The 26,636-nt window shown below is 46.5% G+C and overlaps 1 protein-coding gene across 1 annotated transcript; it reads left to right on the top strand.

Annotated features, from left to right (window-relative positions):
- The first annotated feature begins 190 nt into the window (after positions 1-190).
- Positions 191-26,540, top strand: tmed8 (transmembrane p24 trafficking protein 8). Its single transcript, XM_078234545.1, has 6 exons — positions 191-415; positions 7,260-7,356; positions 12,793-12,901; positions 16,019-16,160; positions 20,974-21,258; positions 25,599-26,540. Exons 1-6 carry the CDS (start codon positions 220-222, stop codon positions 25,814-25,816), a joined length of 1,047 nt encoding a protein of 348 aa, XP_078090671.1. The 5' UTR covers positions 191-219; the 3' UTR covers positions 25,817-26,540.
- Positions 26,541-26,636: the final 96 nt, after the last annotated feature.

Genomic DNA, 26,636 nt, shown 5'->3' with positions numbered 1-26,636 from the left:
ATTTCCGGCGCCGACCTCCCCCCCCCCCCCCCCCTCGGGCCCATCCTCCCGCGCTCGGCTCCTTCCGCCCGCGCTCGGCTCCTTCCGCCCGCGCTCGGCTCCTTCCGCCCGCGCTCGGCTCCACCCCGCCCGCGCTCGGCTCCTTCCGCCCGCGCTCGGCTCCTTCCGCCCGCGCTCGGCTCCACCCCGCCCCCGCCTCCCCCCCGGCTGTCGGTGACGATGGCGAGCGGGGCGGCCGCGGGACGGCAGCGTTCTCCGCCGCGGGGCGGGGGCTCAGCCAGCAGCGAGTCGGAGGCGGGGAGGACGCCGAGCGAGAGCGGGATGAAGATGGGGATGAGCCTGGGTGTTCCGGGGGCCGAGAAACAGCCGCAGGATCGGGAGGAGGAGGAGGAGCGGGGCCGCCCCGGACTGCCAGGTAAGGCTGGGCCGGACCGGGCCGCAGGACCCCCGCGGCACCGGGGGAGGGACCGACCCCCGCACTGCCTCCGACCCCCCGCATTGCACAGGGAGGGGGACAGACCCTCACCCCCTCACTAACCCCCAGTGCACAGGGAGGGGGACAGACCCTCACCCCCTCACTAACCCCCAGTGCACAGGGAGGGGGACAGACCCTCACCCCCTCACTAACCCCCAGTGCACAGGGAGGGGGACAGACCCTCACCCCCTCACTAACCCCCAGTGCACAGGGAGGGGGACAGACCCTCACCCCCTCACTAACCCCCAGTGCACAGGGAGGGGGACAGACCCTCACCCCCTCACTCTAACCCCCAGTGCACAGGGAGGGGGACAGACCCTCACCCCCTCACTCTAACCCCCAGTGCACAGGGAGGGGGACAGACCCTCACCCCCTCACTAACCCCCAGTGCACAGGGAGGGGGACAGACCCTCACCCCCTCACTAACCCCCAGTGCACAGGGAGGGGGACAGACCCTCACCCCCTCACTAACCCCCAGTGCACAGGGAGGGGGACAGACCCTCACCCCCTCACTAACCCCCAGTGCACAGGGAGGGGGACAGACCCTCACCCCCTCACTCGAACCCCCAGTGCACAGGGAGGGGGACAGACCCTCACCCTCAGGGTCCCAGCACATTGCCGGATACACAGGGCCATCCAGCATTGAAAGGTATTGTTGAGATTTGCTGGACAGCATCAGGATCATCAATTCCCACATCCCACACTCTCCCTCTCCAAATGGCTGGAGCTTTGTTTTTAATTTCTGTAACTCGCCGTTTAAAGAGCCAGAGGGTTTTCAGATTTTATTTTGTTAAACGTCAAGAGACTCTTTTTTTTGAAGGGATAAAGAATAAATGATAATTGAAAATGAGAATGCAGAAACACCCAATTAAAATTTTATATTTTTATTTTGATTACCATTTCGACTTGTGAAATTGGACAAGAAGCTGATTTAAAAAAAAAATCACAGTCAAGCTAAATAACAGCACTGTTATTTGCAGATCCATTATGGCTTTGCTCAATATCTGTTTGGTGACAGTAATTTAACAGAATCTATGTTTAGACTCTGGAATTCTCTGCCTAACGAGTGTGGTGGAGGCAGATCCAGTCATCGCTTTTAAAAGGGATAAGTACCTGAAGAGAAAATATTTGTAGGGTTATGCGGAAGGGGTGTGGGACCAATTGGTTGGCTCTTACAGAGCGCTAGCATGGATATGACGGGCTGAAAGGCTGCCTACTGTGCTGGAACCATTCTATGATGATGTTATGGCTTCAACCACTTAATAAAAACGGTCAGAGATTGTACACAGGACATTTACACGCACACACACAAAATGCACACAATAATCTCCTGACTTATTGCAAGAAAATGAAATGCAGGCAGTGAAAATTGGGATTTGGGGATGTTTTGGTGTGACTGTGTCCCTGCATTAGGGTTTTTGCAGCTTGTTAGGTATGAACAAAGGCAGCAATGCACGGACTGTTACCATGCTGATAGTGAAAACTGAGGTTATCCAATAATAAATTGGCTCGGGCCAAACCCAAAGGTTCTGTTTGCTAAAAGCCTCTGTGCACTTGTTCTGTGCATAATTGCCAACGATCTGTATTATTGCACCATCATAGTTCTAGGAGAGTGGCTGACATGAAACATAGATTCTAGAATGGTGGTAGGGATGACAGGACTTCAGTTATGTGGAGAGACTGGAGAAGATGAGATTGTTGTCATGGCAACGAAAATTGAAGAGGAGTTCAAAGCAATGGAGGGTTTTGATAAGAGTAAATCGAGGCAGAAGCTTTGCTAACCTTTAGATTTAAGGTGAATGGCAAAATAACCAAAGGGAGAGGAGATAATTTTTTATAAAGCAAGTTGTTCTGATCTGGAATGTGCTGCCTGAAATCCGATTCAATAAAAACTTTCAAAAGAAATTGGATAAATGCTTGACAGAAAAGGAATGACAGGGATTTGAGGGAGATTGAGAATAATTAGCTCTGCTAGTGCAGCCTTGGCCCAATGCAACTGCATTGTGTGCTGTATCATTCTGTGTTCAAAAATTAAACTTACCGTTTTACTGATTTCTCTGATATTTACTCAGGTGTTTATTCCTATTTTCCTTTTACACATAAAATATGGAAAACCCCTGGGTATTTACAATCGAGTAGACTTTACTGATCCCTATCTGAAGAGCAATTAATGGAATTGGCTGCCGTTTATTAACTGGGGAAGATTTGTATTTTCAGTATGGGTGACAGCTAAAAGGGAGATTCCAACTATAGCGATTCTATTCTGGGAAATACAAACCCAGAGTTATGTACAGAGATGCCCAGCTACACAATCTCGTATGCAGCTTGCATGTCAAGGAACACAAACACCAGAAATGGGAGCAGAAGTAGACCATAAAGTCCATTGAGCCTTCTCCACCATTCATTGCAATCATGGCCGATATTGGACTTCAATTCCACTTTCTTACCTGCTCCTCGTATCCCTTCATTCCCTAAGAGGCTATAAATCTGTCTGTTCCAGCCTTAAACAGTGATGGATCCACAACCCTCTGGGGAGAGAATTCCAGAGATTCACAACCCAGTGAGTGAAGTCATTTCTCCTCATCCCAGTCCTAAATGATCGGCCCTTTATCCTGAGACTGTGCCCCCGTGTTTGCCAGGGGAAACGATCTCTCAGCATCCATAATGCAACCACAGTCCATTGTGTCTGTCAAGGCTGTTACACAGATCTGGCCAACGAGTCCCACACTTTCTACATAACACTGCAAATTTTCCTCTTTTTCGTTTAAAAATCCAATTCCCTTTTGAGCGGTCCTATTGAATCTGCTTCCATCGCCCTTTCAGGCACCCTCTTCCAGATCTCATCAACTTGCTGTGTTTTTATAAAGAAGAATATTTGCTCCCTTGGAATGTTTGGTCAATTATTTTAAGTCTGTTCTCTCTGGTTATTCTAACCCCTTGCCACTGGAAAGTTCCTCCTCATCTACACTCTAGTTCAATCCAACATTGTTTATAATTTGATAAACCTCTTAACCTTCTAGGCTCCAAGCAGAACTGTCCCTGCTCCTCTAGACTGTCCACTATCTGGTGTTAGTCTCTAGGAATGATGAATAGATCACGATGCTGTTTGTGTAATCCTTCAAATGAACCCTGTTGTTATTGCCAGCATTTCACCTGGGAATATAGAGGTGAAAATGTTCACATCAAGGGAAGAGCTCAGGTTGTTTCTAACTGAATTTGATGTGGTAAGGCCACCTCACAGGGCTGCTGCTGTCAGTTCATGCAGCCTTGCTGGTTGCTGTATACTCGATTTACATCCCCTGGAATATAGAAAGATAAGGGATGATTTGATTTGGGTTTTTGAAGAATTCAGTAAGGTAAATAGAGAGAAACGTGTGGCTCACCACCACCCCTCGGGCAATTGGAGCTGGACAACAAATGCTGGATATGTCGGACTGATTGGGAGTCTGAGACAAGGGGACGTACCTCTAAAGTCAGAATCAGGCCATTGAGGAGAGAAGTTTGGAAACAGTTCTTCATGCAAAGGCTGGTAGAAATATGAAATAATCTCTCACAAAAAGCAGCAGATACTAACTCAGTAGATAGTCTTAAATTTGAGATCATTAGGTTTTGCCAGAGTTTTAAGTGATATGGAACCATGGCAGTGGATGAGTTAGAATACAGATCAGACATGATTACATTGAATGGTGGAACAGGCTTGATGGGCCGAATGGCCTCCTGCATTTTCATTGAATTCACTTTGCTATTTTGGTGCCTTGTACATGTGCATTTGAAGTCAGTGTAAATGGGGATTTCTATCGGAGAAGTGCAGGCGTTTGTGGTTTGTAATGTCCTTGCTTTTGGGAACTTTCTGGATTTAATGAGTTTCAGGGTGTTAGAAAAGATGGGTGAAATGACTTGCATTTCTATAGCGCCTTTCATCATTCCCAGATATCCCAAAGCAATTTACAACCAATCAAATACATTTCAAGTTTGAAATGTAGAAACAAGGCAGCCAATTTGCAGACGACAAGCTCCTCACAGTGATGGGTAACTGATTGTAAATGTAATCTATACTGAGACACCAGGGAGAAGATTCCTACTCCTCTCCAATAGTGCTGAGATATTTTACACCCATCTGAGCAGACGTGACCTTGAATTAAGATCTCATCTGAACAACAGCACCTCCAGTTGTGGGACTTGAATCCCTGCATGCCGATGCTATAGTTAAGAAAGCCCACCAACTCCTCTACTTTCTCAGAAGACGAAGGAAATCTGGCATGTTAGGTCTGACTCTCTCCACCTTTTACAGATGCACCATAGAAAGCATTCTTTCTGGTTGTATCACAGCTTGGTATGACTCCTGCTCTGCCCAAGGTCGCAAGAAACTACAAAAGGTTGTGAATGTAGCCCAATCCATCACACAAACCAACCTCCCATCCGTTGACTCTGTCTACACTTCCCGCTGCCTTGGCAAAGCAGCCAGCATAATTAAGGACCCCACGCACCCTGGACATTCTCTCTTCCACCTCCTTCCATCAGGAATAAGATACAAAAGTCTGAGATCATGTACCAACTGACTCAAGAACAGCTTCTTCCCTGCTGCTGTCAGACTTTTGAATGGACTTACCTCGCATTAAGTTGATCTTTCTCTACACCCTAGCTATGACTGTAACACTACATTCTGCACTCTCTCCTTTCCTTCTCTATGAACGGTATGCTTTGTATAGCGTGCAAGAAACAATACTTTTCACTGTATACTAATACATATGACAATAAATCAAATCATCATTTTCTGACTCAGAGGTCAGAGTGTTACTCACTGAGCAGTGCCTAATATAAATGAAGAAACAGAGCCTAACATGAATGGAAGTTGATGCCCGGCTGAGAGGTTGTCGGCCGTGCCTCAGTCGTATCAAACACTCTGACTTGGGAGGTTTTTGATTTAAGTTTCCATCAAATGTGGAGAATCATCTTGCAGCACGTTGATCAAATGAAACTGGAGAGAGCCAAGAATGGGGTGAAATACTGATGTCTGCTCTCTCAGGCACAGGGGGAGAGCAGCAATATGAGAGGTTGGTTTAGAGTATTGCTTAAAACGTGTATTTTGTGCTAATAAATATGTTCTTTATAACATTGTAGTGACCAGCTGTGGCCTTCATGAAATGACTCTGTTCTGGTGAACTGCTGAGTGAGTGAGAAATCTGAGGGGGGGGGGGAGGGGTTTAAAAAGTTTAAAAATAAAAATAGATACAGAACTGGAAAAGGAAGTGAGGGGGAAAGGCAGACTGAGACTCAATAAACAGGTCACAAAAAAACCCTCAAATCTTTGATAAACTTATAAATAGAAAAAGAGAATGAAAGAGAGGGTTGATTGGAGGTCAAAACGATCATCTTGGAGGCAGAGAGTTGTTTCACAGAGAGTGCTAATCAATTGTGTCCCAGATCATTGTTTTCTTCTCTCTCTCTTTGCTAGGTTTATCTCTTTCTCCTTTCCAAGTAGTCATCAGCATCTTCCTGTCCTTTTGACAACTTTGCCACCATATCTATGGAGGATTGCAAGGTTGTGACTAGAGGACCTGCAATTTCCACCTTTACTTCCCTCAGTAACTGAGATGCCTCCCATTCAGACTCCGAGCACTGCCAACGTTTAAATTATCCCCTCATTCTGTTTATCCTGTCCAATATCACCATTGCCGAGGGCCTCCTTTACTGTGACGTTGGCAGCAATGAAGACAGATTCAATACCTTGCCCATCTCTGTCTCCAAGATCTTTTTGATCTCCAATTAACCCTCTCTTTCATTCTGTTTTTCTATTTATACGTTTATGAAACTTTTTTCACTACCTGCTTATTTAGCCTCATACTCTTGACTTTCCCTCTCACTTCCTTTTCCAGTTCTGTCCCTATTAACCTGGCATTTATCAAAAACCTTTTCTTTCATGTTAACCTCTCTATCTTTAATCAGCCAGGAACTTCCTTTCACCAATCTGGGAGTGTGTGTGTGCTGTGTACCTGAACCAGTTGCTCTTTGAAGCTCTCTTCCATGGTTACTGCTTTTTTCAGCCGAGTTTTGACTCCAGTCTGCACCAACTGGGTCATTTTTCTACTCCGAAGTTAGCCGCCCTCTGGTTCGGAGGGTTTACCCTTGATTGCACCTTGTGCTTTCTGTAAGTACTGGATGGTGAAAATACATAGAAACATTCAGAGAAAGTAAGAATCGGCCAGTCGGCCCTTCAAACCTGCTCTGCCAATCATTATGATCATGGCTGATCATCGAATTCAATATCCTGATCCCCCCTCCTTCCTCCCATATCCCTGGATCCCTTTAGCCCCAAGAGCAAAATCTAATTTCTTCTTAAAATCACAATGTTTTGGCCTCAACTACTTTCTGTGGGAGTGAATTCCACACATTCACCACCCTCTGGGTGAAGAAATTTCTCCTCACCTCAGTTCTAAAAGGTTTACCCCTTATCCTCAAACTATGACTCCTAGTTCTGGACTTCCCCACCATCGGGAACATTCTTTCTGAATCTACCCTGTCTAATCCTGTTAGAATTTTATAAGTTTCTATGAGATCCCCTCTCTCTTCTAAACTCCAGTGAATATAATCCTAACCGACTTAGTCTCTCCTCATATGACAGACCCACCATCCCAGGAACCAGCCTGGTAAACCTTCGCTGTGCTCCCTCTATAGCAAGATCACTACAGACTGAGTTTAGTGGCCTTATTTTTTTTCTCATTTATTTTACTAATGTATTTATACTTACGCACTGAAGATAATAAATCGTTTATTTTCAATGCAGAACCTGAGGAGGAGTCGAAACCTGACGTGACCTCGCAGCTGTCCGGCCTGCATGTGTCGGAGGGAAGTGAGAAGTGCCAGACGGAGCCAGGAAACAGGTAAGCATTCAAACTGGGATTGGGACTGAAGACGGGAGAGTTACAGCACGAAAACAAATAGCTGAACCTAACTGGTCCACGCTGATATTAATGCCCAACCTGAGTCTTCTCATAACTTATCCCATCACCAAACCCTTCCAATCTTTGTTCCCTCGTGCTTACCTAGTTTCCGTCTGTGGCTCGGTATCATACTTACATAAGAACATAAGAAATAGGAGCAGGAGTAGGCCATCTAGCCCTCGAGCCTGCCCCGCCATTCTATAAGATCATGGCTGATCTGATGTGGATCAGTACCACTTACCCGCCTGATCCCCATAACCCTTAATTCCCTTACCGATCAGGAATCCATCCATCCGCGCTTTAAACATATTCAGCGAGGTAGCCTCCACCACCTCAGTGGGCAGAGAATTCCAGAGATTCACCACCCTCTGGGAGAAGAAGTTCCTCCTCAACTCTGTCTTAAACCGACCCCCCTTTATTTTGAGGCTGTGTCCTCTAGTTTTAACTTCCTTACTAAGTGGAAAGAATCTCTCCGCCTCCACCCTATCCAGCCCCCGCATTATCTTATAAGTCTCCATAAGATCCCCCCTCATCCTTCTAAACTCCAACGAGTACAAACCCAATCTCCTCAGCCTCTCCTCATAATCCAAACCCCTCATCTCCGGTATCAACCTGGTGAACCTTCTCTGCACTCCCTCCAATGCCAATATATCCTTCCTCATATAAGGGGACCAATACTGCACACAGTATTCCAGCTGCGGCCTCACCAATGCCCTGTACAGGTGCATCAAGACATCCCTGCTTTTATATTCTATGCCCCTCGCAATATAGGCCAACATCCCATTTGCCTTCTTGATCACCTGTTGTACCTGCAGACTGGGCTTTTGCGTCTCATGCACAAGGACCCCCAGGTCCCTTTGCACGGTAGCATGTTTTAATTTGTTTCCATTGAGATAGTAATCCCATTTGTTATTATTTCCTCCAAAGTGTATAACCTCGCATTTCTCAACGTTATACTCCATTTGCCATATCCTCGCCCACTCACTCAGCCTGTCCAAATCTCTCTGCAGATCTTCTCCGTCCTCCATACTTGTTTTATGCTGCAACTATGCTATTCGCCTCCCAATGATAGTCGGTTCCACAGTCTCACCACTCTCTGGGTAAAGATGTTTCTCCAGAATTCCCAATTGGATTTAGTGACTGTCACATATTTATGACCTCGAGCTCCGGTTTCAACTGGAAATATCTATGTTGAGCCTGTCAAATCCCTGTCGTAATCTTAAAGACCTCGATCAGGTAAACCACCCCCCCCCCCCCCCCTTATTTTTATTGACGACAGCTCAGCCTTCAACATCATTATTGCCACAAAACTCATCTCCAAACCCTGTGGCCTGGGCCTCGGGGCACCTCCCTCTGCGACCAGATCCTGAACATCCTAACTCACAGACCACAATCGGTAAGGATTGGCAACAACACCACCTCCACGAACATCCTCAACACCGGTGCCCCACAAGGCTGTGTTCTCAGCCCCCTACTATACTCCTTATACACCTATGACTGTGCGGCCAAATTCCCCTCCAATTCGATTTCCAAGTTGCTGACGACACCACCGTAGTGGGTCGGATCTCAAACAATGACAAGACAGAGTACAGGAATGAGATAGAGAATCTGGTGAACTGGTGCAGCAACAATAATCTCTCCCTCAATGTCAACAAAACAAAGGAGATTATCATCGACTTCAGGAAGCGTAAAGGAGAACATGTCCCTGTCTACATCAATGGGGACGAAGTAGAAAGGGTCGAGAGCTTCAGGTTTTTAGGTGTCCAGATCACCAACAACCTGTCCTGCCCCTCTCTCTTCCCCCCCCCCCCCCCCCCCCCCCCTCACCCCCCATGCCGACACTATAGTTAAGAAAGCCCACCAACGTCTCTACTTTCTCAGAAGACTAAGGAAATTTGGCATGTCAGCTACGACTCATCAACTTTTACAGATGCACCATAGGAAGCATTCTTTCTGGTTGTATCACAGCTTGGTATGGCTCCTGCTCTGCCCGAGACCGCAAGGAACTACAAAAGGTCGTGGATGTAGCCCAATCCATCACGCAAACCAGCCTCCCATCCACCCACTCTGTCTACACTTCCCGCTGCCTCGGCAAAGCAGCCAGCATAATCAAGGACCCCACGCACCCCGGACATTCTCTCTTCCACCACCTTCCGTTGGGAAAAAGATACAAAAGTCTGGGATCATGTACCAACCGACTCAAGAACAGCTTCTTCCCTGCTGCTGTCAGGCTTTTGAATGGACTTAGCTTGCACTACGTTGATCTTTCTCTACACCCTATGACTGTAACACTACATCCTGCACTCTCTCATTTCCGTCTCTATGAACGGTATGCTTTGTCTACATAGTGCGCAAAAAAACACTACTATTCACTGTGTTAATACATGTGACGATAATAAATCAAATCAAATGATCTCCTTCAGCAGCCATGTCGTAGTTACAGTTGAACAGATGTTGGCAACATAAATATCTCTTACTGTGGCAATGTTGACCTTAAAAAAAAATGTTCTCAGGATGTCTGCGTCAGTGGCAAACCCTGCATTACTCATCTCCAATTGCCTTAAGGAGGTGGTGATGAGGTACCTTCTTGAACTGGAGCAGTCCATGTGGGACAGATACAGCCACACTGTTGTTGGGTGGTAGGGTGTTCCAGGATTTTGACCCAGTGATGATGAAAGAAGATTGATGTGAATACAAGTCCTAAATATTTTCCAACTTACAGCAATGATTACACTTCAGGCAGTTCTTATTACCTGTAAAGTTTTTTGAGACACCACGGTTGTGACAGATGCTATATAAATGCAAGTACTTTCTGTCAGGTCAGGATGGTGTGTGACCCGGGAGGGGCTCTTGGAGATAGTGGCATTCCCCTAATATCACCGATTTGAATATGTTGTAACTCAACAAAGGCTGAGTTTATTTTACCTCTTTCTTCCCGCCAACTCCTAAGCTCTTCTCCTGAAGGTGCTGGCCTGCACTGGGATTGTCTCAGTGGTGTGCACTTCCTAATATTTTGCCCAAATAAAGAGTTGAAGGGGCTAGGAGAGAGAGTGCACAGTGAATGTCTGTATGTCCCAGCAAGATTTACCATCGGGGCGGCACGGTAGCACAGTGGTTAGCACTGCTGCTTCACAGCTCCAGGGACCTGGGTTCTGGGTTCGATTCCCAGCTTGGGTCACTGTCTGTGTGGAGTTTGCACATTCTCCTCGTGTCTGCGTGGGTTTCCTCCGGGTGCTCCGGTTTCCTCCCACAGTCCAAAGATGTGTGGGTTAGGTTGATTGGCCACGCTAAAATTGCCCCTTAGTGTCCTGAGATGCGTAGGTTAGAGGGATTAGTGGGTAAAATATGTAGGGATATGGGGGTAGGGCCTGGGTGGGATTGTGGTCGGTGCAGACTCGATGGGCCAAATGGCCTCTTTCTGTACTGTAGGGTTTCTAAGATTCTAAGATTTCTAAGATCTGCTGATCAGCACAGTAATGCTGTTTGTCTTCCCACTGCCTCTTATCACTCCTTGGCAAAGGGCATTGAGGACACCAAAGGCTGTACTCTGTAGTCTGTGATCAGGTGTCAATGTGTGTGGTATGAATCCAGCCTGATCCTTGTGCCTGAGCTGCTCTCCATCCTAACGAGCTGAGCCTGCAGGGAGTCATCAGACTTAATTACAATTGCATTCTTGCCCCACCCCAGGTAAGTCCCAACACCCAATATATCTGTTGCTTGCAGTCAGGCATGAAGAAGGACCTGGGGTGGGGTGGGGCGGGGGTGACATTTGAGCTGGTTGAATGTACTTGTGAAGGAGTTTGTGGAAAAATTCTTTGTTTCTCACTAGAATAGCCGCAGCTGTGATTAAGGAATTCTGTCGTCCTGGGGTTAATTGATGGTGGGAGACACAGCACGAGCAGAAGGGGCAAGGTGATAGCAGATGTGTTTGTGAAAATGACAGTGTGCAATGAGCTGTGTGAGTGGATGCTAATTTACTGCGTTTTGTTGTAATTATTGCAAAGTTCTCATGATTGGGTGAAGGATTGGTCCCTTTGAGAATAGTCACTGTGGGGATTGTGATATTCTAATTACCAGAATTGTGCAAGTCCCAACTGCTGGGAGCTTTCTTGTTTTTTGTAAAGAATGTTATTGACTGGGGCAAGGTGCATTAACTTAGTGCATGTAGCTTTTTTTCTCTGCGCCCAGGTTCCACTCCCCACTGTTATTCAATTTGGGTTCCATGTCTTCTCAAATTTCAATTCCTTGTGCAAGTGGCCATTCTGCATTCCTGAGTCACTCGACTATGGAAGGCATTACAGCTGAGTATGATCCTATCTTCCTCCTACTCAAGTTCCCAATGAGCCGTACTCTCATCAAATTGAATAATAGAGAGACCAAAGCCATGATCTTTGGTCTCTGATACAAACTGCGCTCCTTGGCTATCTACCCGCTGAAACCTTCACCCGTGTTTATTAACTCCGGGCTTGAATATTTCAACACTCACCAAGCTGGCCACCCACTTGCCACACATCCGAAATTCTCTTTAATCCTTCCTCGTTGACCAATATTTATGGTCACCTGACCTGATATCATCATGTTCTTTGAATCAGTATCAATCTTTATCTGATTGTGCTGTCATTTGCTTTGTTAAAGAATTTTATAGAAATAAGTTTTTATTCATTTGTGGGACATGGGCGTCGCTGGCTGGGCCAGCATTTATTGCCCATCCCTAGTTGCCCCTTGAGAAGGTGGTGGTGAGCTGCTTTCTTGAATCGCTGCAGTCCATGTTCTGTGGGTTGCCCCACAATGCCGTTAGGGAGGGAATTCCAAGATTTTGACCCAGCGACTGCAAAGGAATGACAATGTATTTCCAAGTCAGGATGGTGAGTGGCTTGCAGGGGAACTTGCAGGTGGTGGCATTCCCATGTATCTGCTGTCCTTGTCCTTCTAGATGGAAGTGGTCGTGAGTTTGGAAGGTGCTGTCTAAGGATCTTTGGTGAATTGCTGCAGTGCATCTTGTGGACAGATAGGACACACTGTTACACAGATTGGAGGAGCTGTTTCCTTCATGCCAAGCTAAGGGCATCTGAACCACTCTGGGTCTCTTTAGCTGAGGAGCTGTTTCTCAGTAGAGCTGTGGTCCTGTAGAGCTCACCACAGTATAGTACAGCATAGATTCAATCCTTGGACTTCTCTGCATCTGCGCCTTCCCGTTTCACACCACTGGCTACATCCATTCCCTGGGTCGTTGTCAGGGCTGCAACTTGTTGCTGGCTGGCAGTGCATGGTGCCAGGAGGCGGGGTGACATCAGCTGGAGTGTGGGCAGCTCAGGAGGGGTGCAGCAACTGTTACGTTTAATATTTTTGAGTAAGAATGTGTTTTTCTCTTGAGAGACCACAGAGTTCAAGACCGGTGACTGAAGAAGCAGAAGGCGATCTGAGTGAACATTCTGGAATCCCAGTAGAACCGATAGCTGAGCCAGAAGATGAAGACGTACAGCAGGTGTGTGGTTAACTTACATGCAACTAGTTCTTTCTGTACCCTTGTATTCTCTCTCTGATTTTTAGTTCAATATTACATTCAGCAGCCAGGTGTTCAAGTCCCACTCCAGAGACTCGAGCCCAGAATCCAGTCAGACACTCCTGCAGTACAGTACTGAAAGAGTGCTGCCCTGTCAGAGGTGCAACTGAGGCTCCCTCTGCATTCTCAGTTGGACTTGGAGGATTCTACAGCCACCTTTTGAAAGGGTGCTTCCCCAGTGGCCTCAACATTTATCCCGCAACTGGCATTGTTAAAAACAGATTATCTGGCCTTTCGTCTCATTGCTAACTGTGGGATCTTGCTGTGCATAATTTGGCTGCTGCATTTCCTGCATTACGTCAGCGACTACACTTCAAAGGAAGAAAGTTTTTCATTTCTTTGACACCTTTCATGATCTCAGGAAGTCCCAAAGTCCTCGACATGTTTCCTTACCTCATCAGATCTGCATCATTTTAAACATTCCGATTAAATCACCCCTTAATCTTCTTTGCTTAAGGGAATATAGGTCTAGTGTCCAAAGTCCTGCTCCCTGGATTCTGAGCCTGTGCCAGATTTAGAATTTTCCTGGATTTTGGATTTCTTTCTGGTGAGAAGGGAGAGGTGGCAGTTCTTAAAGCACTGCAGTGGGTCCTGCGTGTGCATAAATCTCGCTGATTCTTTCTCTGGAATCAGTCTGAGAATGGCCTCTTCATTTCTGAGCTTACTCTGTTCTGGGAATGGCACCGAGAGCTCTAAAAGAAAATGTCTGGTTGTCAGACTGCTCCGGTTTCTGGACAAATGTATTTTGGTCTTTGGCTCTGTGCAGCTTGTCCTCAACATTTTGCTCTTAGATTCACCAGGACAATACCAGACTATGTTGTATCCCCTCCGAGGCTCAACATTCCTGAAGGCAATGCCCAGATCAGAACTCCATTGCTTCGGATGAGGTTTAACCAGAGTTCTGGAACTGAGGTATAATTTCCTCACCTCCTAACCAAACTCCCTTGAGCTACAGGTCAGGTGTCCACTCGTTTTCAGTGATTTATGTACCTGGATATCTCAATTAATTTGTTCCTCCACATTTCCCAGTCTCTCCCTGAAGATAATATTGTGATTTGTCTTCTTGAATCTAAAGTGAATGACCTTACATTTCCTACATTGAAATCCATCTGCCATAGTCTTGTCCAATTACCTGGTCTATGTATGTGTTTAAAATCATCAAATCATACAACAGAACAAGATGCCATTTGGCCCATTGAGTCTACACCAGTTCTTTTGAAGAATGATCCAGTTAGTCTCGTTCTTTGCTCATATCCTCCAGTTTATTTCTCTTTTGGATATTTATTTAGATGTCTTTTGTAAATGACTGTTAAACTGTTGCTGTATTCATGCTTCTCGTTTCCCAATGTGTCCTCTGGTCATCAATCCTTCAGCCATTCGAAACAGTTTCTCTTTATTTACTCTTATCTAAACCCTTCATTATTTTAAACACTTGTACTCTTAGCCTTCTCTTCTCTGAGGCCACCCCCAGCTTCTCCTCTCTACCCACTTGCCTATCATTCCCCATCACAGAACCATTCTATAAAGTCCCAGCTATAAACTGCAAAGCCTTCATGTCCTTCCTAAAGGCCAGAATTCTCCAGCTGGGATCGAATTAGTTTTATAAAAGTTTAGTATGACTGCTTCACCTGTGTACTCTGTTTAGAAAGTCCAGGGTTTCTTGCTGCATTAACTACCTTAACTTCCCTTATTCCTTTAAAAATGTACAACAATCTGTTCCTGACCTCGTTACATAATTAAACTATTCTGTATTCCTCTTCTCATTCTCCTATCAAAATGTATCATCTCACCATTTTCTCTGTTTGATTTAATCCACAATGTGTTGTATTTCAGAAAGTCAGTTGGTGAAGGATAATGCCAGAACCAGTCTTTACTCAGTCTTATATTTATTTACAGAGTGAATCATTACAAGAATACACCTCCCACAACCACTCCAATAAGTGTCTCATTTACATGTGTTCAAGTGAACCCTTAATTAATGACCTACACATAATTAGACACAATTAATTCCAGTACGAACCATGTGGCAGTTGTACCACTGGAATTTGTGTCCTCTTGAAGCTGATAATTGTCTTCCTCACTGTTTACTTCCATAGTTTGTGCTGCCTCCAGATTTAAAAGCAGTGACCTTGTAACCCCAAGTCCAGGTCAAAAATGTGTATCAAAAACTGTGAGATCCTAGTATTGAAACCTGGGGATCACCGCTGAATGTTTCCTGATCACATCCACAAAATTTACTGTGCCCACCCCGAACTACTTGTCACCTGTAAACGTGGATAAATAATACACCATCTGCTCAGTCGTCATTTATAATAGTGAAAAGCTGAGACTTTAGAGATTCCGCCAATCAAAGGATCCGCCCTATGTTCCCTTACTGTCTTCCAACAGCCCAATTAAATTCCAACGCTTGTCACAAAGTTTCCTCCAATTTTGTCCACGCTTACTTTTTTTGTTAATCTTCTGCTGAACCTTATCAAATGGGTTCTGGAAATCCATCGAGGCATCCATTGATGCTATTAATCGTCAAAACTCAGACATGAACTGCCGTTCATAAATCCACATGAACTCTCTGACTATCTGGTACTGCAACAAGGTCTCAGTCGCTCGATTCCTGATACAGTTCATGTTAAATCAACGTGCCTGTAGTTGTCTGATCACTCTCTCTCTCTCTCTCTGTATAATGGAATGACATTTACAATTTATAATTTAAAGGCAGAATTTCTGAATTGGGAAAATTGTGACCTACACATGGGCAATATCACCACGTGATTCATTTAATTCCCTGGGAATGAAAAGCATCATCGACCTTTGGAGATTTGTCTCTCTTGGGTCCCATTATTATCTCCACTTATACTTCTAGCAATCCCTCCTGATGATTTATTTTTAGGTCCTGTCCCAGAAGGTGGACTATTGCGGCTTCTAGAACTTTCCAGCCCCTGCAGAGGATTCTGTGAAGTGAGCTGACTCTTGCATGCTGTTGAATTGCTTTGTAACGGCGGTGCTGTACTAATAGAGGGATCTTTGCTTCTTATCCATCAGGATGTTAAGGACGGCAAACTGGGCGATACAGCGGTTGGGGCATACCGGGTTCGCAAAGTCAGCAGCGATTCTGTCATCATTCAGTCCGACCATGGAGGCCCAGAAAAGCTACCTCCAGATCCATTGGAAGGTCCTGGGAGAGGTCAGTACAGTAATTGTGATAGGTGGTGGTGTAGTGGTAACGTCACTGTACTTGTAATGCAAAGGCACAGGCTAATAATGTTCTGGGGGCAAGAGTTCAAATCCCACCACGCCAGCTGGTAAAATGTAATTTCTGTTAATAGAAAATCTGCAATTGAAAGCTAGTCTCAGTAATGGTGACTATGAAGCGACCATTGTTGAACATTTGGTTCACAAATGTCCTTTAGGGAAGGAAATCTGCTGTCCTTACTTGGTGTGGCCTACATGTGATTCCCGAGCCACGGCAATGTGGTTGACTCTCAACTGCCCCCTGAAATGGCCGAGCAAGACTCTTAGTTTAAGGACAATTAGGGATGGGCAACAAACACTGATCCAACCAGCAACACCCACATCCTATGAAAGAATTTAAAAAATAATTGAAGATAGAACAGTGTAGAGAGAGCTTTACTCTGTATCTAACCCCGTGCTGTACCTGTCCTGGGAGTGTTTGATGCGGGACAGTGTAGAGGGAGCTTTACTCTGTATCTAATCCCATGCTGTCCCTGTCCTGGGAGTGTTTGATGGGGGACAGTGTAGCGGGAGCTTTACTCTGTATCTAACCCTGTGCTGTACCTGTCCTGGGAGTGTTTGATGGGGACAGTGTAGAGGGAGCTTTACTCTGTATCTAACCCCGTGCTGTACCTGTCCTGGGAGTGTTTGATGGGGACAGTGTAGAGGGAGCTTTACTCTGTATCTAATCCCATGCTGTCCCTGTCCTGGGAGTGTTTGACGGGGGACAGTGTAGAGTGTATCTAATCTCGTGCTTTTTTTTCATTGGTTCACAAGATAGCAAAGCTACCCATTCTGTAGGGACAGATCCCTCAGCTGCCACCTTTTCACTCCTCATTCCGTCCTCTAAAACTAATTCTATTAGTTTTAAGATAGCTATGGAGAATGATAGGTCTGTCCCAAAAGTTAATATTCTAAATTGGGGCAAGGCCAATTTTGATGGTATCAGGCAGGAACTTTCAAAAGTTAATTGGGGAGTCTGTGGGAAGGCAAAGGGATGTCTGGTAAGTGGCACGCTTTCAAAATTGTGTTAACCAGTGTTCAGGATAAAAACATTCCTCTTAGAGTGAAGGGCAAGGCTGGCAGAAGTCGAGAGCTCTGGATGACTCCGGATATTGAGGCTCTGGTCAAGAAGAAGAAAGAGGCACATGACGTACATAGACAGCTGGGATCAAGTGAATCTCTTGAAGAGTATACGGGGTGTAGGGGTAGAGTTAAGAGAGAAATCAGGAGGGCAAAAAGGGGACACGAGATTGTTTTGGCAGATAAGGCAAAGGAGAATCCAAAGAGCTTCTACAAATACATAAAGGGCAAAAGAGTAACAAGGGAGAGAGTAGGGCCCCTTAAGGATCAACAAGGTCATCTATGTGCGGATCCACAAGAGATGGGTGAGATCCTAAATGAATATTTCTCATCAGTATTTACTGTTGAGAAAAGCATGGATGTTAAGGAATTTGGGGAAATAAATAGTGATGTCTTGGGGAGTGTACATATTACAGAGAAAGAGGTGCTGGAAGTCTTAAAACACATCAAGGTAGATAAATCTGCGGGACCTGATGGAGTATATCCCAGGGCGCTGTGGGAGGCCAGGGAGGAAATTGCGGGTCCCCTAGCCGAGACATTTGAATCATCGATAGTCATGGGTGAGGTGCGTGAAGATTGGAGAGTGGAAAATGTCGTGCCTTTGTTTAAAAAGGGCTGCAGGGAAAAGCCTGGGAACTACAGGCCAGTGAGCCTCACATCTGTGGTGGGTAAATTGTTGGAAGGTATTTTGAGAGACAGGATCTACAGGCATTTAGAAATGCAAGGACTGATTAGGGACAGTCAGCATGGCTTTGTGAGTGGAGAATCATGTCTCACAAATTTGATTTCTTTGAAGGGGTAACCAAGAAGGTAGATGAGGGCAGTGCAGTTGATGTTGTCTACATGGACTTTAGCAAGGCCTTTAACAAGGTACCGCATGGTAGGTTGTTGCATATGGTTAAATCTCACGGGATCCAGGGTGAGGTATCTAAATGGATACAAAATTGGCTTCTTGACAGAAGCCAGAGGGTGGTTGTAGAGGGTTGTTTTTCAAACTGGAGGCCTGTGACCAGCGGTGTGCCTCAGGGATCAGTGCTGGGCCCACGGTTATTTGTCATTTATATTAATGATTTGGATGAGAATATAGGGGGCATGGTTAGTAAGTTTGCAGATGACACCAAGATTGGTGGCGAATGGCAGATGGAGTTTAATTTAGGAAAATGCGAGGTAATGCATTTTGGTAGATTGAACCAAGGCAGGACTTACTCAGTTAATGGTAGGGCGTTGGGGAGAGTTACAGAACAAAGAGATCTAAGGGTACATGTTCATAGCTCCTTGAAAGTGGAGTCACAGTTGGACAGAGTGGTGAAGAAGGCGTTCGGCATGCTTGGTTTCATCGGTCAGAACATTGAAGACAGGAGTTGGGACGTCTTGTTAAAGTTGTACAAGACATTGGTAAGGCCACACTTGGAATACTGTGTGCAATTCCAGTCACCCTATTATAGAAAGGATATTATTAAACTAGAAAGAGTGCAGAAAAGATTTACTAGGATGCTACCGGGACCTGATGGATTGAGTTATAAGGAGAGGATGAATAGACTGGGACTTTTTTCTCTGGAGCATAGGATGCTGAGGGGTGACCTTATAGAGGTCTATAAAATAATGAGGGGCATAGACAAGGTAGATAGTCAATATCTTTTCCCAAAGGTAGGGGAGTCTAAAACTAGAGGGCATAGGTTTAAGGTGAGAGGGGAGAGATGCAAAAGTGTCCAGAGGGGCAATTTTTTCACACAGAGGGTGGTGAGTGTCTGGAACAAGCTGCCAGAGGTAGTAGTAGAGGCGGGTACAATTTTATCTTTTAAAAAGCATTTAGATAGTTACATGGGTACGATGGGTATAGAGGGAAATGGGCCAAATGCGGGCAATTGGGGTTAGTTTGGGGGTTTTAACAAAAATAAGAGCAGCATGGACAAGTTGGGTCGAAGGGCCTGTTTCCATGCTGTAAACCTCTATGACTCTCTCAAGTTCCTGAGTATGGGTTGCCATTTGTTGCTATTCTGGGGCTCTGATGGCATAAAGGTTAAATTAATGGATGAGTAATCCAGGGACGTGGTGTAATGGGTGGCATGGTGGCAAAGTGGTTAACACTGCTGCCTCAGCACCAGGGACCCGGGTTCAATTCTGGCCTTGGGTCACTGTGTGGAGTTTGCATGTTCTCCCCATGTCCACGTGGGTTTCCTCCAGGTGCTCCGGTTTCCTCCCACACTCTAAATATGTTCGGGTTAGGTTGATTGGCCATGCTAAATTGCCCCATCGTGTCAGGGGGATTCGCAGGGTAGATATGTGGGGTAACAGGGATAGGGCCTGGGTGGGATTGTAGTCAATGCAGGCTCAATGGGCCAAATGGCCGCCTTCTGCACTGTAGAGATTCTATGTAATGCTCTGGAGACACGAGTTCAAATCCCATCACGGCAGCTGGGAAATTAAATCCAATTAATTAAATAAATCTGGAATAAACGACTACCTCTTACTGGTAAACCAGACTGTTGTAAAAAACCAACTGGTTCACTACTGTCATTTCGGGAAGAAAATCTTACCCAGCCCTGTCCACATGTGACTCCAGACCCACAGAAATGGCCCAGCAAGACACAGTTTTATTGACAAAGGTGGCTGACTGCCATCTTCTCGAGGGCAATTATGGCCTTGCAAGTGATGCCCACCTCCCATGAACTCATATTTTTAAAAAATCTGGCTAGTTTTGTACAAGGAAATGTAAGTGTCTCTGTCTCGTCATTATAAAGCATGAGAACAGGATTTAGGGAGGTATGAGAGTAGTCAATGTACATGTTGTGGACTTATTAGCAGACTATCAATGTTCACCATTCACGACTCCTCAGATGCTGAAGGAGTCCATGCCCAAATGCAGCAAGCTCTGGGCAATATCCAGGCTGGGGCTAACAAGTAACTTTGGATCACACAAGTGCCAGGCAATGATCAACTCCAACGAGAGAGAATCTGACATAGCCCCTTGACATTCAGTGGCAGTAGCAGCACAACCAACATCCTGGGGGTTACCATTGACCAGAAGCTGAACTGGTCCAGCCATATCAATACTGTGGCTACCAGAACAGGTCAGAGGCTGGGAATTCTATGCCAAGTAACTCACCACCTGACTCCCCAAAGCCTGTCCACTATCTACAAGTCACATGTCGAGTGTGATGGAATACTTTCCCCTTGCCTGGATGGGTGCAGCTCCAACAACACTCAAGGAACTTAACAAAGCAGCCCACTTGATTGGCATCTCATCCACAAACATTCGCTCCCTCCATCACCGACACACAATAGCAGCCGTGTGTACCATCTACAAGGTACACTGCAGCAACTCACCAAGGCTCCTTTACGCGGCACCTTCCAAACCCATGACCGCTACCATCTAGAAGGACAAGAGCAGCAGGTACATGGGAACATCACTGCCTGCAAGTTCCCCTTCAAGCCACTCATGATCCTGACTTGGAAATACATTGCTGTTCCTTCAGTGTTGCTGACTCAAAATCCTGGCACTTCCTCTCTAACAGCACTGTGGGTGTACCTACACCACATGGACTGCAACAGTTCAAGAAGGCAACTCTTGAACCTTCTCAAAGGCAACAAGGGATGGGCAATAAATGCCTACGTCCCATGAATGAATGACAAAATCTTCCCTTGGAAGTGTGACTAGTTGCATTTTTTCTGTTGCCTTGCAGTTGTTCCTGTCGTTGATGCTGCTTCCACCTGGATTTCCACCGAGATGAATGAGTTCAAGGAGAAGATAAGAGAAAAGGCAGGAGTGATGAAGGTGAACCGTGGAAACATAGTAACAGTGCGGGTTCCCACCCACCCCGATGGTACCTGCGTTTGCTGGGACTTTGCCACAGACACCTACGACATTGGCTTTGGGGTGTACTTTGAGTGGGCACCTGTGACCGATACAGAGATTACAGTGCTAGTCAGTGAATCGAGTGACGAGGAGGACGAGGAAGATGCAGAAGGTAACGGACTTTGTAAATATTTCACTCAGATTTATGTGATGTGTTACCGACCCACTCTGCAGTCCCCTACCTCTCCAGCTCGTGTTCTTTTACTCGCATTGACACTCATGTGAACTCTCATTTTCTCTCTCTCGGTTTCTTTCTCGCTCTGTCATGTTCGGTCACCCTCATTTGCACTCTGCCTCAGGTGTGTTTGTCTGACTGGGCTAAGTGCTGACAGACCTGTTGTGTTTCTAGCATTTCCTGATTTTATTTGCGATTTTCAACATTTGCTGCTTATTTCCAATGTTAATTTCTCCTCTTGCAGCTTGTAAAAGTTGTAAATCTGGTACACTCGTGGTTAGCATGTGACTATTAACTTTCAGTGTGAGTTTCCAGTGAGTTTCATAGTTGCGGTTTTATAAAATATCAAAATACCCCATTGTTTTTTTTTAAAAAGAAAACATATTTACTGAGTGTGAGAGTTTCTAAAATAAGAACCGTTCTGATGCTATTTTGTCTTCTGCTTTGAACTTTTATCTCTCGGGGACACTAATTAAGTGACTGGGTGAAAGTGTAGTAACTCGAGTCGTCGGGGGAAGTGGGAGGTTTGTAGAAAGATGGATTGGAGTGTTTTCTCAATGGTGAGAAGCTAGGATCTGTGGCAAAGCAGAGAGGTTTAGGGATCCAAGTATAGAAATCGCTAAACGCCAGGAAACAGGTTCAAAAATAATCTGCAAGGCAAAGAGAATATTGACTTTTATCTCCAGATTGCTTTGGGAAAAAATGGGTGATCAGGAACAATGTGGGCCTCTAGAAAATGGAACAGTGACCTTGTCACTGAAAGAAAGAAGATGTAGATGTCCTGAATAATTACAGTACAGGAAGAGGACATCCCAAAGATGTAAATTATTTTTATTCTCCTGTGGGATGAGTGTCGCTGGCATGTGTTGCTTGTCCCTAATTTGGTGGTGAGCTGCCAAGTTGATTTTTTGCAGTGCCTGTGATGAGGGTATACTCACAGTGCCATGAGGAAGGGATATTGAGTCAGGCCAGGGGTCTGATAAACCTAACGTAAGCAAAATAACAGTAGAGATTTACTAGGATGCTACTGGGACTTGATGGTTTGAGCTATGAGTGGCTGGATAGATTGGGACTTTTTTTCCCTGGAGTGTAGGAGGCTGAGGGGTGATCTTATAGAGGTCTATAAAATAATGAGGGGCACAGATCAGCTAGATAGTCAATATCTTTTCCAAATGTAGGGGAGTCTAAAACTAGAGGGTATAGGTTTAAGGTGAGAGGGATGAGATATGGAAGGGTCCAGAGGGGCAATTTTTTCACACGCAGTGTGGTGAGTGTCTGGAACAAGCTGCTAGAGGCAGTAGTAGAGGCGGGTACAATTTTGACTTTTAAAAAGCATTTAGACAGTTACGTGGGTAAGATGGGTATAGAGGGATATGGGCCAAATGCGGGCAATTGGGACTAACTTAGGGGTTTTTTAAAAAAAAAGGGCAGCATAGACAAGTTGGGCTGAAGGGTCTGTTTCCATGCTGTAAACCTCTATGACTCTAATGAAGAAAATAATGGAATTGAGGAGTGAGAGGTCCCCAGAACCAGATTGTTTCTATCTCGGGGGTTTAAAGGAAACTTTGCAGATGCTGAAACTATAATCTTCCAATGCTCTCTCAATTCTGGAACCGTTTCTTTCGATTGGAAAATTCCACATGGCACTGAAACACCTCGAAAATTTTCAGCTGACCTGAAAGTCAGCATGAATGTGTAAAGGCTCATGCCTTCAATCTAATTGAAACTTTTGAAGAGGTGATTAAAATATTGGAAAGGGAAATAGCTGTGAGTGTAATTTGTGTGGACTTCCAGAAGACATTGATCAAATCTTTCATTGTTTCTTATATTCAGTTGTGCTGTGGGCATCACTGGCTCGGCCACCATTTGTTTTCCATCCCTAATTGCCCCTTGAGAACGTGGGGGTGAGCTGCTGCCTTGAACCACTGCAGTCATGTGGTGTAGGTACACCCACAGTGCTGTTAGGGACATAAAGTTTCCTAAGTTTCATAAGAAACTGCAAGCTAAAGATAAGGTTCATTGAACTGAAGACAGATTATTGATCTGGTTAGGTAATTGGCTGAGCGAATGGATAGATACTCTAATTATTGATGACCCACAAAGATCAGTGCTGGGGCTTCAGTTATTCACTCTATTTACTAATGACTTAGATGATGGGCTAGAAAGCCACCTATCCAAATGTGCTAATGACACACAGTTGGATGGTACTGTGAGCAATGTAGATGGAAGCATAAAATTACAGAGATACTGATGGAATAAACTTATCGACAAGATTGTGGCAAATGAGCTCTGCTATCGGCAATGTGAACTCATCCACTTTGGGCCTATAAACGGGGAGCAGATGGGACTTTCCAAATGGTGAAAAGCTCGAAACAGGAGGTCCAAAGATCCTTGGGATCCAGGTACGTAGATCATTAAAATGAACAGACATAGGAAGAACTCCTACTTCAGTTACTCAAAGCCCTGTTTAAACTACACCTGGAGTTACTGAGAGGAGTTCTGAGTGCCACACCTTAAAAAGGATGTGGTCTTAGAGAGAGTGTAGATTTACCAGAATGATGCCTGGACCTGAAAAGTTCACAATGTTTACAGCACAGAAAGAGGCGACCACTCGGTCCGCTTGTGTCTGCAGCAGCTCTCCAAAGGAGCAATTTACCCAGATCCACTCCGTGGCCTCCAGCTGTAACTCTGCACATTCTTCCTCTTAAGATAATTCAATTTCCTCTTAAATGCCTCAATTGAACCTGCCTCCAACGGATTCTGAGGCAGCACATTCCAGATCTCAACCACTTGCTGCAGGGAATCTTTTCTTCTCGTGTCACCATTGCTTTGCCAACTACCTTAAATTCGTACTTCCTCATCTCAATTTTTCCACAGGTAGGTATCCAGTTTGAGGGGAAAGATGGGACCGTGATTTAATATATAATTCAGAAAACTGCCCCTCTGCCGGCCTGGCGTTCCCCTCGGTCCGCTCCCTCTGCCGGCCCGGTGTTCCCCTCGGTCCGCTCCCTCTGCCGGCCCGGTGCTCCCCTCGGTCCGCTCCCTCTGCCGGCCCGGTGTTCCCCTCGGTCCGCTCCCTCTGCCGGCCTGGCGTTCCCCTCGGTCCGCTCCCTCTGCCGGCCCGGTGTTCCCCTCGGTCCGCTCCCTCTGCTGGTCTGGCGTTCCCCCCGGTCCGCTCCCCTCGGTCCACTCCCTCTGCCGGCCCGGTGTTCCCCTCGGTCCGCTCCCTCTGCCGGCCCGGTGTTCCCCCCGGTCCGCTCCCCTCGGTCCGCTCCCTCTGTCGGTCTGGTGCTCCCCTCGGTCCGCTCCCTCTGTCGGTCTGGTGCTCCCCTCGGTCTGCTCCCTCTGCCGGCCCGGTGCTCCCCTTGGTCCGCTCCCTCTGCCGGCCCGGTGCTCCCCTTGGTCCGCTCCCTCTGCCGGCCCGGTGCTCCCCTTGGTCCGCTCCCTCTGCCGGCCCGGCGTTCCCCCCGGTCCGCTCCCTCTGCCGGCCCGGCGTTCCCCCCGGTCCGCTCCCTCTGCCGGCCCGGCGTTCCCCCCGGTCCGCTCCCTCTGCCGGCCCGGTGCTCCCCTCGGTCCGCTCCCTCTGCCGGCCCGGTGCTCCCCTCGGTCCGCTCCCTCTGCCGGCCCGGTGTTCCCCTCGGGCCGCTCCCTCTGCCGGCCCGGCGTTCCCCCCGGTCCGCTCCCTCTGCCGGCCCGGCGTTCCTCCCGGTCCGCTCCCTCTGCCGGCCCGGTGTTCCCCTCGGGCCGCTCCCTCTGCCGGTCTGGTGCTCCCCTCGGTCCGCTCCCTCTGCCGGCCCGGTGTTCCCCTCGGGCCGCTCCCTCTGCCGGTCTGGTGCTCCCCTCGGTCCGCTCCCTCTGCCGGCCCGGTGTTCCCCTCGGGCCGCTCCCTCTGCCGGTCTGGTGCTCCCCTCGGTCCGCTCCCTCTGCCGGCCCGGTGTTTCCCTCGGGCCGCTCCCTCTGCCGGTCTGGTGCTCCCCTCGGTCCGCTCCCTCTGCCGGCCCGGTGTTCCCCTCGGTCCGCTCCCTCTGCCAGTGCAGTGGTTTGGAATTTATGCAATGGAACCTGATGCTGCTCATTTGTTTGGTGTCTTTGAGCACAGATTCCCAGCCTTGTTTAGTTGGTCTGTTCCAATGGCATCAGGTGTGAGCGTTTTCCCTGGTGTACCGCCCTCTACCTCCGTATTCAAATTCGCTAAATCATCTCCCTCTGGCCCTATCATTTCTCGACTGTCTCTCCCTCTTGTGCTGCTATTAATATCCTGATGCATTTTTCCTCAGCGCCCCCAGTACAAGGAGACATCGAGAGGGGAACTAAAGATTTCAGCCGATCTGATCTGGAGGAGATCCTACCTGTGTACCGAAAAGACAGTCACCTGGAAGTTCAGTCCGGCAGTCACAAGTACCCAGGACAGGGAGTCTACCTGCTTAAATTCGACAACTCCTACTCCATCTGGAGACACAAAACCCTGTATTACCAGGTCAACTATAGTTCGTGAAGAAACCATGCAGCAGAAACAGCAAATCCCTGTGGGAGGGGAAAAGAATCCATCTCCCATTCCTCCAGAGATAATTCTCTCTCTGTGTCAGCCTTTTGTTTTCTTTCGGTGATGGTTGTTTTTCTTTACAAGAATCTGACTTGAGCAAATGTGCCCAGCTACCAAACCTGAGAGCTCCCCCAACTCTTCGCATCTGTGGCATGTGATGCTTATTTTGTGTGTATTTTATTTTCTCAGTATTGTCTTTGTGTTGTTGTGTTTTTGGTACCACACTGAAATTATATATATATATATATATTATGTTTAAAGATTTATTTTCACTGTTTTCTGCCGCTATACACTTTTATAAACCTCTGACGTGTTGAAGGAGCTAACTATGATGCATTGTTGGTGCAATATGTGACTGGAGCTTGTTTTGTGCTGTTTCTCAGTGGTTTGCAGCTGCATTTTGAGTGCTTACGTGGCACCTGTTACACTCCCTCACTCCAAGGTACGCCTCGAAACATGAGTTAATTTCTCTTTAATTATAAAAATCGACATCACATTCCCAGCATTGGAATTTTGGGAAGTAGGACAGGGATGTGGTGGGTGGTTGTGGTGAGGGGGAGGTTGGGTGGGAAAAACGAATGTCATTTGCAGCTTTGAAAAGACACAATATATTTTGTATTCTGTGTACTGCCTGTAAAAAAAAAAACAAAGATAAATAAAGATGAATTCTAACCTTAACGTGTGAAGTCGAAGTTGACCCGTGTGAGGGGAGCAGAAAAATCTCTCAAATACTGAACTTTGAAATCAAAACCGAGGTCACACACGCAGCAAA

Source organism: Mustelus asterias, chromosome 18, assembly GCF_964213995.1.
Source record: "Mustelus asterias chromosome 18, sMusAst1.hap1.1, whole genome shotgun sequence".
NCBI lineage: Eukaryota > Metazoa > Chordata > Chondrichthyes > Carcharhiniformes > Triakidae > Mustelus > Mustelus asterias.
This window is presented reverse-complemented; position numbering and strand designations above follow the sequence as displayed.

Bases quoted from the DNA above. Each gene is read 5' to 3' on its own strand.
- tmed8 (XM_078234545.1), top strand. From the start codon at position 220: ATGGCGAGCGGGGCGGCCGCGGGACGGCAGCGTTCTCCGCCGCGGGGC. The intron at 16,161-20,973 runs GTCAGTACAGTA...GTTGCCTTGCAG, and splicing joins ATTGGAAGGTCCTGGGAGAG to TTGTTCCTGTCGTTGATGCT. The intron at 21,259-25,598 runs GTAACGGACTTT...ATTTTTCCTCAG, and splicing joins GGACGAGGAAGATGCAGAAG to CGCCCCCAGTACAAGGAGAC.